This window comes from Ictidomys tridecemlineatus, chromosome 12 (genome assembly GCF_052094955.1).
Source record: "Ictidomys tridecemlineatus isolate mIctTri1 chromosome 12, mIctTri1.hap1, whole genome shotgun sequence".
Taxonomy (NCBI): Eukaryota; Metazoa; Chordata; class Mammalia; order Rodentia; family Sciuridae; genus Ictidomys; species Ictidomys tridecemlineatus.
In genome coordinates this window covers 36,865,393-36,883,322 of record NC_135488.1, presented here as the reverse complement: position 1 = coordinate 36,883,322, position 17,930 = coordinate 36,865,393, and the positions used below count along the sequence as shown (strand labels likewise).

The following is a 17,930-nucleotide window of genomic DNA, read 5'->3' as shown; positions in this document are numbered from 1 at the left end:
GGATCTGGGTGGGTCGAGGGCAGTAACGGAAAGAGCTGGCGAGGCCTCTAAAGGGCTGGGTTCTGGAGAACGTGACAAAAGCTGCTGGCGGGGGCCAGCCGCCTGGTCCCCATACCCTACAAGGCGCGGCAGCGCTGCCCGCCCTCCCCGCGGCGTCCCCTCCCTTGGCGTCCAGCCCCGGACCCAAGACCGCCACTCCGCCGCCCACCGCTTAGCCTCGCGCGCCCTCGCGCGGCGGCGTCGGAGCGCGGCCCGGCGCAGCAAGTCCCGCCCCGCCGCCGCATTGGTTCTTGAGCAAAGGCCGAGACACTGCATTGGTCAGCTCTGGAGAGGGACGGGACTCTGGAGACAGTCGCTGGCGCCGATTGGTCAGATTGGGGTGGCGGGGTGGGCACTGCGTCCGCCCTCCTGGCTCACTGAGGCCTGGCTGGCGACCAGCTAGGCTGGGATGGCGGCACCGCGGCCCTTCGCGGACTCACACTGCTGCTCACGTCCCGTGGCGGTGCCCGGCGTGCAGCAGACGCTGGAGGAGATGGACTTCGAGAGGGGTGAGGCGGCCGCGCGGCCCCAGAGTCCGCCGGCACGGATACGGGGCAAAGGACCGAGCCCGGCGCTCCTGGGCCCGGTGCCAAAGGGCTGCAGGGCGACAGGCGCACAGCCCCCGCGCTGCTGGGAGCTGCAGACCCCGGCGCGAGCGCGTCCCTGGACACCTGGTCTCGCGTGGAGCCGGGGAGTCCGAGGCATTGGTTTCCATAACTTTCCCAAGTGGCTTGGCAGGGCCTGGCTCCTCACCTGAGAGAGACAGTCGCTCTGGGGTTAAAGGACCAGAGTCATCTGCTGGGGTATGGTGCCTACCTGGAGGGCATGGGGCGTCAGGCCTGGGCCGCGCGGCGAGGGGATTTGGCCCTGTTGAGCCGGCGAGCGTGCCGTGCCGGCGGGTGTAGAAGCTCCTGCGGTGGCAAAGAGCGCGAGGCGGGTGGCCACGTCCCCACCTACCGGCCCCAGATGGTCCAGAGGTCATGCTGCTAGTAAGGAAGGCTGGGAGCCGAGGTCCCTCTTCTGTTCAGAACCACTGTGCTGCGTGCTGTGTCCCCTGGAAGAGGCAGGTTCTGCAGTCATAATTACGTTGTCGCCAGGTGGTGGCTGGGTGCTGCCGCCGCTCGTGCATTCATACTTCCCCATTGCCATGCAGTGGCTCCTGCGCCTGCTGCATCCTCTACCTCTCCTGCCACCACCCGAGCTCCTTCAGCGTTTTCTCCTCTCCACCCAGCAGCGGAGAAACCTTTTGAAAATTCTCAACCAGATCATTGCAGTTCCCGTTGCTTTTAGAATAAATCCAGATTCTGTATAGTGGCCCACAGAGGTCTGGAGCTGATGTCACCCTCTCCACTTCTCACACTCATCTCAGTTCCCATCCCTGCTTTCCTCCATTCTTGTTTTGGTTTCTCAAAGATACAAGACCTTTTCCCATGAAGGTCATTGCACTTGGGGTCCCATCTCCTTAGAGTGACCTTCTCCAACATTTAGGATATCTAGTACTTTGTTTTCATGTGGCAGCTCCGTGTCACCTCCTCATAGAGGCCCTCCCAGAACACCCTATTCTAGGGTTCTCAAGAGAGGACAGTTCTACCTCCTGATACATTTTTTGGTTGTTACATGGAAGGGTGCTGTATACATCCCCTGATGCCCACATCAGCTCCCCACCACAAGGAATGTTCCCCACCAGAAGGTCAGTGCTGCTGTTGAGAAAGAAAACTTGTACTGTCCAAGGCAGGGCCCTTCCCCTCTAGGTAGCTCTGAAACAAACACCTGTCACTTTGCTCTCCTCAGAGCATTATTGATACCTGACATCATTTTGCTTATTCATTTGTTTTCTATTTCCCACAATGATAAAATCTTTATCAATTTTGTTGTGTGAATTTTTCCCCCTTCAAATCGTATCTTTTCTTTGGGTTCATTTTTCTTCTTTCAAAAGTACTTTTTTTTTTTTTTTTTTGTACTGGGGATTGAACCCAGGGGTGCTTAACTACTAAGCCACGTCCCCAGCTCTTTTTTAAAAAAAATAAATAAATAAACATTTTTTAGTTGTAGTTGGACATAATACCTTTATTTTATTTATTTTTATGTGATGCTGAAGATCTAACCCAGGGCCTCACACATGCTAGGCAAGCGCTCTATCGCAGAGCCACAACCCCAGCACCCCAGCCCTTTTTTATAGTTTATTTAGAGACGGGGTCTTGCTCAGTTGCTTAGGACCTGGCTCAGTTGCTGAGGCTGGCTTTGAATTTGCAATCCTCCTGTCTCAGCCTCCTGAGCTGCTGGGGTTACAGGTGTGTGCCACCATGCGTCACCAAAAGTACATAGTTAATAGCTGCTTAATAGTTTTTTCAGGGAAGATGCTGTCTGTTCCTTCCCCTACACTTGTGATACTTTAGCTATGCATAAAATTCGAGGTTGACAGGTTAGGTTTTTTCCCTTAGTCCTTTGGAAATATTATTATTTATCTGTTTGTATCTGCAACAGTTGTTAAGTCTGCTGTAAATCTGTTTGTTGGTCTTTGATGCATGATGATCTTTTCTTTTTGATAACTTTTAAATGTTCTCTGTATTTTTTTGTTTCTACTTTAATTATTTTAATTTTTATTTTTTGATACTGGAGATTGAACCCAGGAGCACTCTACCACTGAGCTACATTTGCAGACCTTTTTGTTTATTTATTTACTTTGTGGTGCTGGGATTGGACCCAGGACCTTGAGCATGCGAGGCAAGCCCTCTACCAACTGAGCTATATTCCCAGGCCCTTTTTATTTTTATGTGGAGACAGGGGCTTACTAAATTGCTTAGGGCCTTACGAAGTTGCTGAGGCTGGCTTTGAACTCCTGCCTCAACCTCCTGAGTTATTGGGATTACAGGTATGTGCCACCACACTCAACTTAGATTATAACTTTTTAAAATTGGTGCATTATAAATATACATAATAGTGGGGTTCATATGCCACGTTTGTATGTGCACTAATTTGATAATCCTCTGTATATAATATTCTTTTTTAAAAAGTTTCTTTAGTTGTTGGTGTACCTTTATTTTGTTCATTTATTTATACATAGTGCTGAGAATCAAACCTAGTGCCTCACACATGCTAGGCAAGTGCTCTACCCCTGAGCCCCAGCCCCATTTATAATATAATTAAGTTGGGGAATAACGAAGATTTAGGTCCTGTACCTCCAAGTTGCATAGGTCAGGGTATCTGGTTTGGGGGGGGAGTTTCTTCTGCTTTTATTTCTTCATGCATCTATTCAAGTGATGCCTTTTCTCATTTCCTTTGTTTTGTTCGTGTGTTACCTCGTCAGAGAGGCCATCCCTACCCACTGCATACAGCCCTTCCCTGTCTTCTTCAGAGCACTTAGCACAACCTGACTTACCAAGTATACAGAATACTATGTATACAGGTGTATACATGATTATATGGATAGTTTTTGAACATAGGTGTATAGCAGATTATGCGTACCTATATATAAGGTATATAAACATATATATACACACATATTATTTTCATCTTTCTCCTTTAATTAGAGTGTAATTACTCTGTAGTATCATGCACGCCTGTAATCTCATTGACTCCAGAGGCTGAGGCAGGAGGATTGCATGTTCCAGGCTAGCCTGGGCAATATAGTGAAGCCCTGTTTCAAAATTTTAACAAGGGCTGGGGGTATAGCTCAGTAGTAGAGCACCCCTGAGTTCAATCTCCAGTACCACCACCAAAGAAGAAAGAAAAGTTCCATAAAGCCATTGTGTGTTGGGGGGATTAGGGTTATTTTGTCAGCTGACCCCTAGTGCCTACAACAGTACTAGGTACATAGTAAGTACAAGTTGAGCATCCCTTATCCCAAATTGTTGGGACCAGAAGTGTTGCAGATTTGAGATTTTTTTTTTCTGATTTTGGAATATTTGCAAATATTTAAGATATTTTGGGAATGGGATCCAAGTCTAAACACAACATCCACTTATGTTTCTTTCACATAAACTTTATTCACATAGCCCTGAAGGTAATTTTAAAAAAAATTTTTATTCTTTTTAGCCTGAAGGTAATTTCATACAATATTCTTATTAGGCCTGTTTTCACTGCAAACCATTATGTGAAATCATGTGTAGAATTTTCCACTTGTGATGTCCTGTCGGCACTCAAAAGTCTCAGGTTTCAACCAGGCATCATGATGTACACCTGTAACCTCAGAGACTCAAGAGCCTGAGGCAAGAAGATCACAAGTTTGAGGCCAGCCTCAGCAACTTAGCAAGGCCCTAAGAAACTTAGCAAAATAAAAATAAAAGGGCTGGGGATGTGGCTGAGTGGTTAAGTGTCTCTGGGTTCAATCCCCAGTACAAAAAAAAAAAAAAAATAGCGGAAATGCTAAGAAATCCTGTCACCTGCCCTGCTTAGGACCGTGGCTGTCTTTCTGCAGGAATCTGGTCGGCAGCCCTGAATGGAGACCTGAACCGAGTGAAGCACTTCATCCAGAAGTCCACAGACCCCAGCCAGCCGGACTCTGCTGGCTACACTGCCCTGGTGAGCCTGCGGAGCACACAGGGTCAGAGGAGAGGAGGGGAGTGTGTACCTTGTATCCTCACGGCCCCAGTGTGGTTGAGTGTCCCCTAGAGGCCAGCCTTCAGTGCTCCTAGGAGGGGGGGACCCTGTAGGAAGCGGCCCAAGGGAAGGAGGTGAGGTCATGGGGGGTGCCACAGGGTAAGTATCTTCACCTGCCTGCACCCTCCCCATGGTGTGCTGACTGCCACCAGCCCAAAAGCAGCAGGCCAGCCAACCACGGTCTGAATCTTTTCATTGTCATTGTCATTATTCTTATTGTTACTGTTTTTGTGTGGCCAGGGGTCACACCCAGGGCCTCACACAAGCCAGGCCTATGCTCTGCCGTTGAGCTCTGCCCCAGGCCAGACTTCCCTTATTAAGCTGATTATCTTTGTCACGGTGATGGAAAGGTGACTGACATTTTATGTTCCCTATATTTCAGCAAAGCTTCGTGTTTGTTTTTTTGGTACTGGGAATTGAACTTGGGGATGCTTAACTACTGAGCATATCTCCAGTTTTCTTTTTAAATTTTTTTTTATTTTGAGACACAGGGTCTTAAGTCGCTTAGGGCCTCACTAAATTGCTGAGGCTGGCCTCAAATGTACAATCCTCCTGCCTCCGCCTCCCGAGTCACTAGGATTACAGGTGTGCACCACCACGTCTAGCTGCAAAGTTTCTTTTTTAAGCATCACGTGAACCTGGATGTTTTAATTAGTATAAGAGCTTTACATCAGGTATTTCATTTTATTTTCATGACCGTCTTATGATTGTGGGAATGTTTATTCCAGTAGGAGAAACTGATGCTAGGATGCACAGTAGCAGGTGGTCCCTAAGCTGGGCCCCCGTTGCTACAGAGCCCATGTCTCCCCCACCACCCGGTCACCTGCCTGGGTCCTGCTGTGTAGCCATGGCCTCTGTCCTTGCAGCACTACGCCAGCCGCAATGGGCACTACGCTGTCTGTCAGTTCCTGCTGGAGAATGGGGCCAAGTGCGATGCCCAGACGCACGGGGGTGCCACTGCACTGCACCGGGCCAGCTACTGTGGGCACACTGAGGTTGCCCGGCTGCTGCTCGCACACGGGTCCAACCCCCAGCTGGTAGACGACGATGGCATGACCAGTCTTCACAAGGTGCGTCCCTCTGCCACTTGTAGAACTCGCTTTTTCTTATTATAAAGGTTAACGACATCTTCACGGTAGAAAACATGGGGAATGGGAAAGTGTAGAGGAGGAAATGAAGAGCACCTGAAGCCTCAGTGTGTGCCAACTTCCAAGGATCAGCGTGATTTCCCACCCTTTTTCCTGTGCACACCACGGACATGAGCCAGGTGCTCGGCTCTCTGTCCTGTGGAGCCCTGAGGGGTGCTTTTCTGACCCTCCCCCCTCCCTGCTTGGCAGCCCACTTCCAGCTCACAGCCTGGCAGTGCCATTAAACTCCTTTGACCAGAAACGCCTGTTCTTGTGGGGAAGAGCCTGAAGCCAAAGGTCTGCCCCTGGTCTCCAGGTGCCCCCTGCAGGCAGTTCTCAGCAAGAGGCCCGTGGATGTGAACCCATTCACCTCTCGCCTCCACCCTGGTTTTCCCACCAGAGCAGTGGTTTCCAACGCGTCTCATCAAGCCCTGCCCTCTTTGCAGTCTCCAGAAGCTCTCTTCCCAAACCGCCAGAGCCAAACCGCCAGGCTGGCCAGGGTCGCCTACCCCTGCCGCTTGTCCTGAGCTCTGCCTGCCTGGGCCCCTCTAATGGGCGCTGGCTGCCGCGGCCCAGGTGTTCTGCTGTCACACGCACAGGGAGCATCTCGGCAGGACGCTGCTGGGGTGTGCTTGGCTGTGTGCCCACGGCTGGCCGCCTTCAGCTACGGCGCTGCCCCTTCCCTGGCCCACAGTGAGAACCTGGGGGTAGGTATGTAGAGACGGTGATGGACATACGTTTCTGGTTTTGTTCGGTGTGTGGTTTTTTAAATGGACTTCGCAAACATTAGCACTTCATTTTTCGTAAAAAAAAGTTAGGTGGGACCCCTCACAGCTGCTCGCGGCTCAGTGCCACCCAAATTGAGGCAGCAGAGCCCAGAGCCCTCAATCTGTGCTCTCCAGGGGGATCTGCAGACAGAGGTTTGGATTCAAATTTGGAATGGTGGTCGATACTAGTATTAATTCTGATACCTCTCAAAAGCCCCTGTAGTCACCCACCGTGCAGTGACGCTCACCTGTAATCCCAGCCACTCAGGAGGCTGAGACGGGAGGATCACAAGTTCAAACCCAGTCTCAGCTACTTCATGATGTCCTAAGCAACTCACTGTGACCCTGTCTACAAATAAAATACAAAAAGGACTGGGGTTGGGGATTTAGCTCAGTGGCAGAGCACTTGCCTGACGCCCCAGGCCCCAGGTTCCACCCCCAGCACTGGGGTAGAGTGGGAAGAGCTCAGACTCTAAAGCCAGACCCACCTGGCTGAGGGTCCCAGGCTGCTCTGTGACCTTGGGCAGTTGCTTAGTTTATATTAGCTTATGTTTCTTCCTCTTAAAGTGGGGTGAACATGGTTCCTGAGGGTCAGTGAAGGCTAAATGAGATCATTAATGTGAATCACTGACCTCTGTTGTCTTTTGGAGGAGGTAGGTTAGATAGCGATATTTAGAACAGGGTTTTCTGTCTCAGAAAAGAAGGAGAAATGTGGACAGCCACTCTGAATGACCTTCCATCCTGGAGCCGAGAGGCTTTGACCGTCACGACATCTCACAGACGTGGTGTGTCACCCCATGGATTAAGCTCCCCTCAGCTGCTCCTTTGTGATATCACCCCTTTGCCCTGTTTGGGAAACGCCCTCTGTGCGTCCCTTCTCTTGCTCTGCCTTTGGGTGGGGCCTTCCTAGATGTCAGTCAACCTGCCGACAGCAGACATCAGGAAGCTGGACTCAGTCCCCTGAAACTGACCCCTTGCCTCATTTGAATGGCTTCTCCTCAATAAAAGGGGTCAGTGCTCTCCCTCCCTCCCTCCCTCCCTCTCTGTCTCTCTCTCTTTCTCTCTCTGTCTCTCTCTCTCTCTCTCTCTCTCCCCCCCACACCCATAAGGTCAGAGGAGCCATCACAGGACCCCAAAGAAAAAGGTATCTCCTCTCTTGTGTGGTTATTTCGTGCAGCCCAGTTCCCCTGGAGTGACTGTGTGTTTTAGTTGTGAGGAACACGACAGAGAAAGTGGGGCCTGGGCCCCCGTTTCCCTGCTCATTTCCGTTCCTGGGCAGGGCTGTGTCCATGTTCTCTGCCCAGGCTCCCAGCGCCTGGCTGGAGATGCCTGCAGGTTCAAGGTTCTGTTCTTGTTCTTAATGAGCAAGTCTGTCCAAACAAGAGTGGCCTTGGCAAAGGAAGCAAGAAGAATAACAGGCTGGGCACCCCACCAGGCAGGTCCTTGGGTAGTGGGAATTAGGGACCTCTGCAGCCAGCAGCACCTCCATTTCCAGGCCTTGTAGGAGGGAGAGGAACACTCCTGGAAACGGAGCCAGGCACAGGCCCAAGGAGCCCTTCTGAAACCCCTGTCTCCACAGGCAGCCGAGAAGGGGCACGTGGACATTTGCTGCCTGCTGCTGCAGCACAGCCCCGCCCTGAAGGCTGTGCGCGACCGGAAGGCACGGCTGGCCTGCGACCTGCTGCCCTGCAACAGCGACCTGCGTGGCCTGCTGGCCAGCTGAGGCCCCCTGCATCAGGCCGCCCTTGGAGGGACACCGACAGCTGTCCAGGCCCCTGCCTTGCCCAGCACCCAGCTGCAGGCAGGAAGCTGTGGCTGAGACCCCGAGAGCCCGTGTGGCAGGGGGTAGTGTGGCTAGAAGTGCGGACGCCTGGACAGAGGAGCATATTCTACGTTGCTGTCACATGAACGGCCACTCATCTGGAAACAAATAAACTCATGTCCTTACCTCATTCAAACTGAATTCCAAGAATGAAAGACCTTAATATAAAAACAAAACTAGCTGGGGCTTGCTCACCTGTGACCTCAGCAACTTGGGGGGCTGGGACAGGACAACTTGGAGGCCAGCCTCAGCAACTTGGTAAGACCCTGCCTCAAAAATGAAACCCCCAAAACCAGGTGAATACTAGAGGAAAACCTGACGAGGTGATGGAGCCGCTGGGGATCTTGATGGCAGAGCCACTGAGGGATCTTGGCACAGCCATGTTACCTGTATGGCTCCAGTTTCCAGGGCTGTGAGGTGAGGATCAGAGGAGAGCGTACTCAGGGTGGCTCTGGGGGCTGAGCAGGTGAATCTGGGGGACGCACCTGAGGATCTGGCACACTGCCCACAACTTACAAGAGTGCCCAGTTCCAAAGCTTTGTCCACACTGGCTTTTATAAAACAATTTCACTGACCCTGGTAATCCAGGGAGTAGGAAGTCTCCTTGGCTGTGTTTGTTTTGCTAATTACTGGCGAGACTTGCACACCTGTCTCTGAACTGCCTGCCTGTGCCCATTAAAATTTTTTTTTTGGTGGGGGGCGGGGGGCGGATTGAATTCAGGGGTGCTTTACCCTGAGCTACACCCCCAGCCCTTTTTTGCTTTGAGATAGGGTCTCACTAAGTTGCTTGGGGCCTCACTAATTTGCTGAAGCTGGCCTTGAACTTGTGACCCTCCTGCCTCAGCCTCCTGGGTCTTTGGGATTATAGGCAAGCATCTTCACAACCAGCTAATTTTTTTTCTTTATATTCGTAGGAGTTGTTTATATTCTGGTGTTGACACTGTTTTGCATATATGCCTTTTTTTTTGGGGGGGGGGTCCTGGAATTGAACTCAAGGGCACTCAGCTAACTGAGCCAGCCTATTTTGTATTTTATTTAGACAGGGTCTCGCTTAGTGGCTCACCGTTGCTGAGGCTGGCTTTGAACTCTCAGTCTTCCTGCCTCAGCCTCCAGAACCACAAGGATTACAGGTGTATGCCACTGCACCCAGCTTACATTAATTTTTTAATTTTCTTTCATATTATCACTTATCTTTGTTGGTATCTGTTCATAGGAACTGGTACAGTCACTGTGGATGGCAATTTTGCAAAATCTATTTAAATAAAATGAGCAGGGCCAGTAATCTGATTTCTCTGTGCCTACCTAGAGAGATTCCTCCATGGATAAAAGAGGTCTTTCCGTCTGGGGTTGTGGCTCAGTGATAGAGCGCTCGCCTCGCATGTGCAAGGCCCTGGGGTCGGTCCCAGATTGTAGAGAAAACACAACAGCAGCAGCAAACAGCAGTGGGGCATGAGAACCTGGGTGTTCAGGAGAAGGGGTGCTACCCAGGGTGCCCGTGGGGCAGGGGCATGTTCCTGGAGTGTGGCATGTGCTGCTGTGTCCATGGCACAGAGTCTCTAGGAACAACAGGGCACGAGACACAGGAAGGCAGAGGCATGCACTGAGCCAGCACTATGGCTTCCCTGGGCCACCGAGGCAGGAGGGGCTCATCCGGGGACTTGGGCTTTACATTTGGACTTTCTGTAAGGAAGAATTTGTTTAAAGTTAGTGCTGGGGATCTTGATGACAGAGCCATTAGTTTCAGGGGGTAGACTGGCTTTCTGCTGAGGACTTCAGGTGAATCCTGTTGGCTCGGACGCCCTGTCCCCTGCTATCGCAGGAGGTGGAGGCCGAGTGGACAGCAGAGGGCACAGCTGGCATCTGACTTCCTGCCTGCCCTGGCTCTGCCCTGGAAGCCCTTCCCTCCTCAGACCCTGGAGAGTCTGTCGAAAGAAGCCACCCCCAGGCCTCAGAATCGGGTCCTTTAGAAGCTCTGGGTTTCCCCAGATCCCCAAGGCCTCTGCAGCCTTGGGACCACGGGCCTCCTCGGCCACAGCTCCCCCTTCCTGTTTTGGTCACCTCTGATGGTGTGGCTCCGATTCTGGAGCCTTATTTACCAGCTATCTGGTTTCCTTTCAAAGGTCAAAGCAGAGTTCAGCACAGCTGGCTTCTGAAGGAGATTTAGGACATTTGACGAGGCAGAGGGGTCTCAGGGTCACCCGCTAACTGGAACCTGCAGCCTCAGTCCCTTGTGCCTGTGGAGGGGCCCGCCATGTCCCCAGAGTGTCTGGTGGGTCCTGCCTGGGGGCATGGAGGACTTCTACAGGGCAGAGGACCGATGACCGCCTCCTGGTGATGGGGCTGTCAGCTGAGGTGAGGGAGGGACGGAGGAGGAAGGGTGGCCTTGAGACTGGAGGACTGGGCCATCGCGTGAGACCTGGGTCCCTCTTGGAGAGGCCACGGGGATTCCCGAGGCAGTAGGTCAGCCTCTGCTCCTGTCCCTCCCGAGGTTTCGGGAGGACTCTGGCCTTGTGCGGGGGCAGCGGGGCTGGTGCCAGGCAGCCAGACACAACAGGAGGCTGGGCCTGGGCTCCTCTCAAGTGGGCTCTGGACCAGAAGAGTGGGGAACGTCCCTGGGACGTGGGTGTGGCAGGTGCAGGGCAGTGGCTGTCTAGGAGGTGGCCGACTCAGCTCCTGGCTGCACCTTTTCTTGCCCTCTGTGGGCCACAGTCCCAGGCTGGTATTTTGGGGAGTGTGACAGCCCTCCAGAGTCATCTGGTCCTGGCACGAGCCTGTCCACCCCGCCCCCGGGCCTCAGCTCTCCTATAAAAGGGCTGAGCCTCGCGCTCCCCTCACCGGGGGTGTGGAGAGCAGGGGGGACCATGGACTTTGTCAGCATTCAGCAGTTGGTGAGGACGCGGTGGGGTGGGGGGCAGACTGTCCCAGCAGAATGGCACCTGCTGGCTGGAGGGTGGCAGCTCTTGTCATGGTCTGAGGTTCGGGGAGGACAAGGAGGCCCGGGTTCTCTCCTGGTCTCTGCCTGATTCTCATGCCAGGTGCTGAGGGGCTTCAGGGCAGGGCAGGGAGACAGCGGGCAGGAGTTGGGCGATGGCGGACATGAAAACCCTTGAGCTTGCTGACGTTTGTTCTCTTGCTTTTTGTTTGTTGGGGGTTTTTGTGGGTCGGTCGGTTGGTTGGTTGGTTTGAGGGTTTGGTCCTGGGATTGAGCCTGAGCAATTTACCATTGAGCTACATCCTCAGCCCTTTTCTTCTTAGAGACAGGATATTGCTAAGTTGCCCAAACTGGCCTCAAACTTTGTGACCCTCCTGCCTCATCCTCCTGAGTCTTTTTGGTGTTTTGTGACGCCTCACAAGCACCTAGACAGAGCTGCACCCTCAGCATGAGTTTAGTGAGTTTGCCCTGAACTGGGTGGCAGAACAGGAGGTGCCAGGTGACTGCAGAGGACACAGGGGTAGCGAGGCGTTCCTTTAGCACCATGATGGCCTTGGCTCTGGAAAGGTCCAGAGGGTATGGGGGAGGGGGTGCTGTGTGAGCTCTGGACAGAGAGAAGTGACATTTCAGGTGTCAGTTTTAGAGGGTGTGAGGTATGCTGTCCAGCAGGCCCGTGGTCGGCCAGGGGCCCCCGCCTGCCATAGGCCCTGCCAGGAGGGGCCTGGAGGGCCCAGGGAAGGTTACATTGGCAGGTGCCACAGAAGGGCATGTGTTGGTGCTGGCTGGAAGCCCTGAGCTGCTGTCCTGTCACCCTGCCCTTCTCCCCACCCCACGCACTCCTCAGCGCGGCCCAGCTCCCAGCAGCTCGGGTCATCTCCTTGCCCTTGGGAAGTGCTGGTCTGAGCCCCTTTTACTGAGGTAGAAACAGCTTCACCAAAGGCAGAGAGCTGAGCCCAGGGGTTTAGAATTTTGGAGTCAGGTGACAGTGTAGCACAAGCTGGTAGGAATTTAGGGACAATCGCCCAAGAGGGAAGCTAAGGTGTCATCTGCCCCGGGCTCCTGGACACAGCCCAGGACTATAAATAGAGGTGGCCACATGCCCCGAACCCTGCAGGCTGCTGAGCAGGGCAGGGGAGGCAGCGGCCAGTTGGGCCCTGGCCTCCGCTGCCTGTGGTTGCCACCGTGGGTGTGGACCACCACAGGGGTCAGAGTCTGCCATGCTCCAGAGCACCGGGGAGCTTCGGGAAGGGAGGGTCAGGCTGACTCCCAGCTGGGCTGGTCAGGGTCTCCCTGGTCCTGCACCAGGCTTCCTGTGGGTTCCTCCCTCGGGTTTCCAGGGCTGCTCACCCACATCCTGTCCTGCAGGTGAGCGGAGAGAGGGTTGAAGGGAAAACGTTGGGATTTGGGCCTAAAGTTCCTGATCCTGGAGGCTGGCCTACTGACTGGAGGCTGGGACTCCAAGAGGCTGTGGCCCGGGAGAAGCAAAAATTGGAAGAAGAGAAGAAGAGGAAAGTGAGTGCTGTTGCGGGGTGGCCAGTCCAGGCTGGGCAGCAGGGCAGCGAGGGCCTGGGGGCCAGGCTGGTGCTGTCTCTGGGCAGAGCAGCCCAGGAGCACACCAACCAAGAGGCTGCCCCAGGGCCCCAGCCACAGGCTGATGGCTGGCCTGGCCTCGCCTTCTGCCACTTCCCACCCCAGCTGGAAAGATTCAACAGCTCCAGACTGAACCTGGAGACCGTGGCTGACCTGGAAAACTTAGTTCAAAGACGGAAAGAAAAGCGACTGAGACTGAGACGCAGAGTCCCCCCCAGGGAACCTGAGCCCGTGGCCAAGGTGAGAAGTCGGGGGCTCAGGTCCAGAAGCGAAGGCCCCTGTCCCTGGGTGGGGGGTGCTTGGGGAAGAGTAGTACTGGGGCCACCAGGAGCCACAGGGACTCCACACTGGAGCCGTGATGGCTTTCTAGGGCGACTGGGGACTCAAGCCATAGAACTCAAGCCGCTTCCTCTGCAGGCCCTGCCCCAGCCCCTGCTGGGGCTCTCCGGCACTCCCGGCCTGCACACGCAACATCCCTTCCTCAGGTGGCTTCCTCCCCGGGTCCAAACGTCCCTTGTTAAAGGGACACCAATAGCTGGGCACAGTGGCATACCCTTATAATCCCAGTGACTCAGGAGGCTGAGGCAGAATTGTGAGTTCAAAGCCAGCCTGAGCAACTCAGGGAGACCTTGTCTCAAAATAAGAAAACAGCGGAGGATGTGGCTCAGTGAGGACGTGGCACCCCTGGGGCCAATAAATAAAGAGGGACACCAGCCGTACTGGAACAGGCTACCCTTCCCACGAGTCACACTGGAAGGGGCCTCATCTTAGCTAGCTAGATCTGCAAGGATCCTATTTCCAATAAAGTCTCATTTCAAGGTACAGGGGTTAGGACTTCAGTCCCCCCTGTCCCCGCCCAGTGCTGGGCCGGCAGCCAGGGCCTCACGTGTGCTAGGCACGCGCTCTGCCACTGAGCTTATCATCGGCGCTTTCCATCCTTAGAGACAGGATCTTGCTAAAATGCGATCTGAATTTTTGGAAGATCCTGTCTCTATTGGCCTCAGGCCTGTGACCCTCCTGCCCCAGCCCGAGTAGCTGGGATGGTAGCATGTGCCACCGTGCCAGCAACGTGTGAATTTCAGGGGGAGACTCAAGAGAACTACTCGCACAGGGCATTGGTGGACCGGTCCTCAGCTGTCCAGGAATCATTGGTGACACCGTGGTCACGGGTGCCTACAGGTCTGGGGAGTGACTTGGTCTTGTCCTTCCCCTCACCCAGTCGCAGCCCCAGGCCCAGCTGGAGCCTGTGGACCTGGAGATGTTCCTGAAGGCAGCTGCTGAGAACCAGGAGGCCCTGATTGACAAGTTCCTGACCGATGGAGGGGACCCCAATGCCCACGACAAGGTGTGCAGTGGGCGAGGGCTTGTGGCACCTGTCCGAGCAGGAGTGTCACACTGTGGTCCCAGGCCAGGGCTTGTCATCGGGGCGTGAACCAGTGGCGTCCTGAGCTGGGAGGGAGAAGCCCTTGCTGATGGCAGGAGGGGCGAGTGTTTGGGGACCTCCTCTGAGCAACAGGTGGGTGCTCCGGGTGGCTGCACCCTCCTAACCCCATCTCTGCCCCAGCTGCACCGCACAGCCTTGCACTGGGCCTGTCTGAAGGGTCACCTCCAGCTGGTGAGCAAGCTGCTGGCGGCCGGTGCCACCGTGGATGCTCGGGACCTGGTGAGTCCCGGGAGGCTGCTCCTCACCGCCAACACTCTGCGCAGCGTCCCCGCAGGTCTGAGGGCTTCGGGGCCTCTGTGTTACAGCTGGACAGGACTCCTGTGTTCTGGGCCTGCCGAGGAGGACACCTGGACATCCTCAAACTGCTGCTTAACCAGGGCGCCCAGGTCAACGCGCGGGACAAGGTGAGAGAGCAGGGGCCTGCTCTGGGTGGCCTGTTAGAGAAGCTAGGAGGCCACCAGGTTAGCCGTGGCACTGAGCCCCTCTCCTCCTAGATCTGGAGCACCCCCCTCCACGTCGCCGTGCGCACGGGCCACTCCAACTGCCTGGAGCACCTCATTGAGTGTGGAGCCCTGGTTGACGCCCAGGACAAGGTAGGCACAGCGGCTGGGCAGCCTGCAGCAGACCAGGGCGCTGTCCCCTGGGTCACAGCCCCTGCCACCCTGCTGAGGGCCCTCGGGTGAGGGCACGAGTGGGACCTCCCGTCTCCCCACAGGAAGGGGACACCGCGCTCCATGAGGCCGTGCGGCACGGCCACTACAAGGCCATGAAACTGCTGCTGCTCTACGGGGCCAAGCTGGCCGTGCAGAACGCGGTGAGTCCGCATGGGTGGCGGCCTGCGCCCGGGGCTGGAGGAAAGGGAGGACTGACCTGGTGTCCTTGTCCCTAGGCCTCCCTGACGCCGGTGCAGCTGGCACGAGACTGGCAGCAGGGCATCCGGGAAGCGCTGCAGGCCCACATGGGGCATCCCCGCACCCGCTGCTGAGGCCCCGGACCTGTGGGTCCCTCACAGCCACCATTCCGTTCCCCTCTCCCTGCATCGGTGCTCTGCGGGCCTTCAGTGGCCACCCCCCTCGGGGCTCTGCTTCCTGTCAGAGCTGAGGGGCAGTCAGAGCCCTGCAGGCGGAGAGACCCCGGCTTGTGGCAGGGTAGCCGCGTCCCCCACTAGGGCTGGGGCTGGGAAGGACTGAGGCAGAGGACCACAGACAGCTGCGAGCTGCCGTCCAGGCGAGGGCAGGAGGGCAGCGGAGCCCAGGGTGGGGCGGAAGCCGACGGGCCCTGGCCCAGCTACCAGGACTGGGCATCAGGCCTCCTCAGTGTCCACTGTCCCCAGAGCAGGAGCCTGGCCCTCGCCTTCCTCCAGGGCCAGTCTCCTGCAGGTGGTGATTCAGATGTGGCCAGCAGCTGCACCCAGGACACCGGAGAGGCCACCGAGCCAGCCTGGCAGGCATCCAGCATTGGTGCAGCTGCCAGCTGCCCTTGGCGGGTCTCCCGGGGCCTGGGTCCTACCAGCCGCAACCCTGGTAGGGTCCGCAGTGGCTCTAGGCACCTCGGGTCTTCCGGACTCTGGAGGCGGGTTCTGGTGGTTTGCAGGGCCCCTCAGCAGGGCGACGCCCCGCAGAGCAGACGCTAGCACCTGCCGGGTTGCTCAGAAGCTGAAGGCTGAGGTGCTGGAGCCACAGTCCCAGGGACCCGTGCCCTCCACCTCAGGGCCCGGGGCCTGCCTGCGCAGCGTTGGCGGCTGGCCAGTGGCCCCCGCATGGGCTGGAGAGCCTGGGCGCTGGGGATTGCTTGTGGCCCACCCAACTCTTGGGGCGGTGGCCCACCCAACTCTTGGGGCGGTGGCCCACCCAGCTCTTGGGGCAGTGGCCCGCAACCCTCGTGCCTGAGGCTCTCCCGCCCCTGGTCCTAGAGAGGCCAGACCAGGCCTGCAGCCGCATCCACCCCCCCCACCCCCCATCCCCACAGGGGTGCATGCTGAAGAGCCCTGTGCTCTTTCACGGGATGTGCCAGCCACTGCATTCCCACCTGCCAGCTGGTGGCCACGAGGGCCCCTTCCCCAAGCTCCCAGGGCTCTTCCCTCTGTGGTGCGGTGCGGCAAGATCCCCAGGGTGGGCCTGAGCGCTGGCAGGGCTGGCTCCTTAATGCCAGAAAGCGGGTCCTAAAGAGCCCTGCCCTCAACTGGGAACCACAGGCTGAGGAAGGGCTGGGACAAGGCCTGGCCTCCTCACGGTCCTGGGCGGACCTCACAGGGCAGACGTTCATTCTGCAGCAGTTATTTTGACTTTAACTTTGGTGGCCTTCTCAGGCCAAGAACAAGACTATGATACTTACGAGAGGCTGACTAGAGCCCCCCGGGGCCACACCCGTTCCACGGGCAGCTCCTGCCCTGTGGTGACAGCCAGCGCACGCCCAGATGCTGGGGCTATGGGCAGACAGGCGCTGTAGACCATGGCAATGACAACTCCTCATCTAGAAAATGAGGACACTAAGTGACAGACAAAAATGGCTTTTTATACACATCAGTATTCTTTTGTTCATTAAATTGGTTGATGACCTACCGTAGCCTACTTGTCTTTTTTCGGGCACGAGGGACTGCCTGGCAGGGCCCCAAGGCCTTGTCAACCTTAGCAGCAAACTCAAGCCTGGTAACAATGCAGGCCTGACATTGAGACAGGCCACCAGGTGCAGAGTGGACTTTGTGTGGGGTCCATGCACATGGGTCTTGCTGTCAGAGCACCTCGGCTCATTGATGGACCGGATCAAAGAGCAGTGGTTCTCAGCCTCGGCTGCTTATTAGAAATCACCAGGGGAGGCTTTAAAAGATCATTAGGTCAGAAACCTTGCACATCAGTAGACGACTAGCCTGTCTGCACACACTGGAAATTCCCAGGAGTCTACCTAACCAGATGCACCCACCTAGAAGATGAGGGAGTACATCAAAATCTGAGGATACATCAGAAACTTACAAACCGCTATTTCTGCATAACAGCAATGAACTTGTGAAAACAAATTAAAAACAGTACCACTGTTTAGAAAAATTAAATACTTGGGTTTAAAGCTAATAAAACATGCAGGGAAAGATGCTGAAATCTCCAAAACAGAAGTTGAATTAATGGAAAAATATACCATGTTCATGGACCAAAAGATACAACACAGTCAAGACGTCAGTTCTCCCCAAGTTGACGTACAGGTTTATCTTGGCAATACTTTTAGATGTAAACAAGGTAATTCTCAAATTCTTAAGAAAAATGTATAACCTAAACAATTTGAAAAAGAACAAAGTGGGAGGAACAACTAATCTATTGATTTCAAGACTCACTACATAGGGGCTGGGGCTCAGTGGCAGAGCACTCGCCTAGCATGTGTGAGGCACTAGGCTCAATTCTCAGCACCACGTATCAATCAATCAATCAGCTAATTAAAGATACACTGAGAACTAAAAAAAAATTTTAAAAAACCAAGGGACAGACGTGGTATTGGCAGAGGGACAGGTATGTAGGGGCTAGGTAGATGCCTTTTTAACAAAGGGTACCAGAACAACTGATCATCTATAGGCTTAAAAAAAAAAAAAAGAGCCTTGACCTCAGTCTTTTATGAAGATTAATTC

At 54.9% G+C, this 17,930-nt stretch overlaps 2 protein-coding genes across 2 annotated transcripts; both read left to right on the top strand.

Moving 5' to 3' along the window:
- Nucleotides 1-372: 372 nt before the first annotated feature.
- Ankrd39 (ankyrin repeat domain 39) lies at nucleotides 373-9,636 on the top strand. The gene is made up of 4 exons (XM_005339594.5): nucleotides 373-548; nucleotides 4,457-4,560; nucleotides 5,505-5,708; nucleotides 8,112-9,636. The coding sequence occupies exons 1-4, from the start codon at nucleotides 449-451 to the stop codon at nucleotides 8,253-8,255; spliced, it is 552 nt and encodes a 183-aa protein (XP_005339651.1). The 5' UTR covers nucleotides 373-448; the 3' UTR covers nucleotides 8,256-9,636.
- Nucleotides 9,637-9,779: 143 nt separating this feature from the next.
- Nucleotides 9,780-16,880, top strand: Ankrd23 (ankyrin repeat domain 23). Its single transcript, XM_005339593.4, has 9 exons — nucleotides 9,780-11,242; nucleotides 12,652-12,798; nucleotides 12,982-13,116; nucleotides 14,096-14,221; nucleotides 14,441-14,539; nucleotides 14,626-14,724; nucleotides 14,815-14,913; nucleotides 15,036-15,134; nucleotides 15,210-16,880. Exons 1-9 carry the CDS (start codon nucleotides 11,216-11,218, stop codon nucleotides 15,303-15,305), a joined length of 927 nt encoding a protein of 308 aa, XP_005339650.1. The 5' UTR covers nucleotides 9,780-11,215; the 3' UTR covers nucleotides 15,306-16,880.
- Nucleotides 16,881-17,930: the final 1,050 nt, after the last annotated feature.

Coding starts and splice junctions, on each gene's coding strand:
- Ankrd39 (XM_005339594.5), top strand. CDS start 449: ATGGCGGCACCGCGGCCCTTCGCGGACTCACACTGCTGCTCACGTCCC. Junction 549..4,456: donor GGAGATGGACTTCGAGAGGG/GTGAGGCGGCCG, acceptor GTCTTTCTGCAG/GAATCTGGTCGGCAGCCCTG. Junction 5,709..8,111: donor GCATGACCAGTCTTCACAAG/GTGCGTCCCTCT, acceptor CTGTCTCCACAG/GCAGCCGAGAAGGGGCACGT.
- Ankrd23 (XM_005339593.4), top strand. CDS start 11,216: ATGGACTTTGTCAGCATTCAGCAGTTG. Junction 12,799..12,981: donor AAGAAGAGAAGAAGAGGAAA/GTGAGTGCTGTT, acceptor TTCCCACCCCAG/CTGGAAAGATTCAACAGCTC. Junction 15,135..15,209: donor AGCTGGCCGTGCAGAACGCG/GTGAGTCCGCAT, acceptor CCTTGTCCCTAG/GCCTCCCTGACGCCGGTGCA.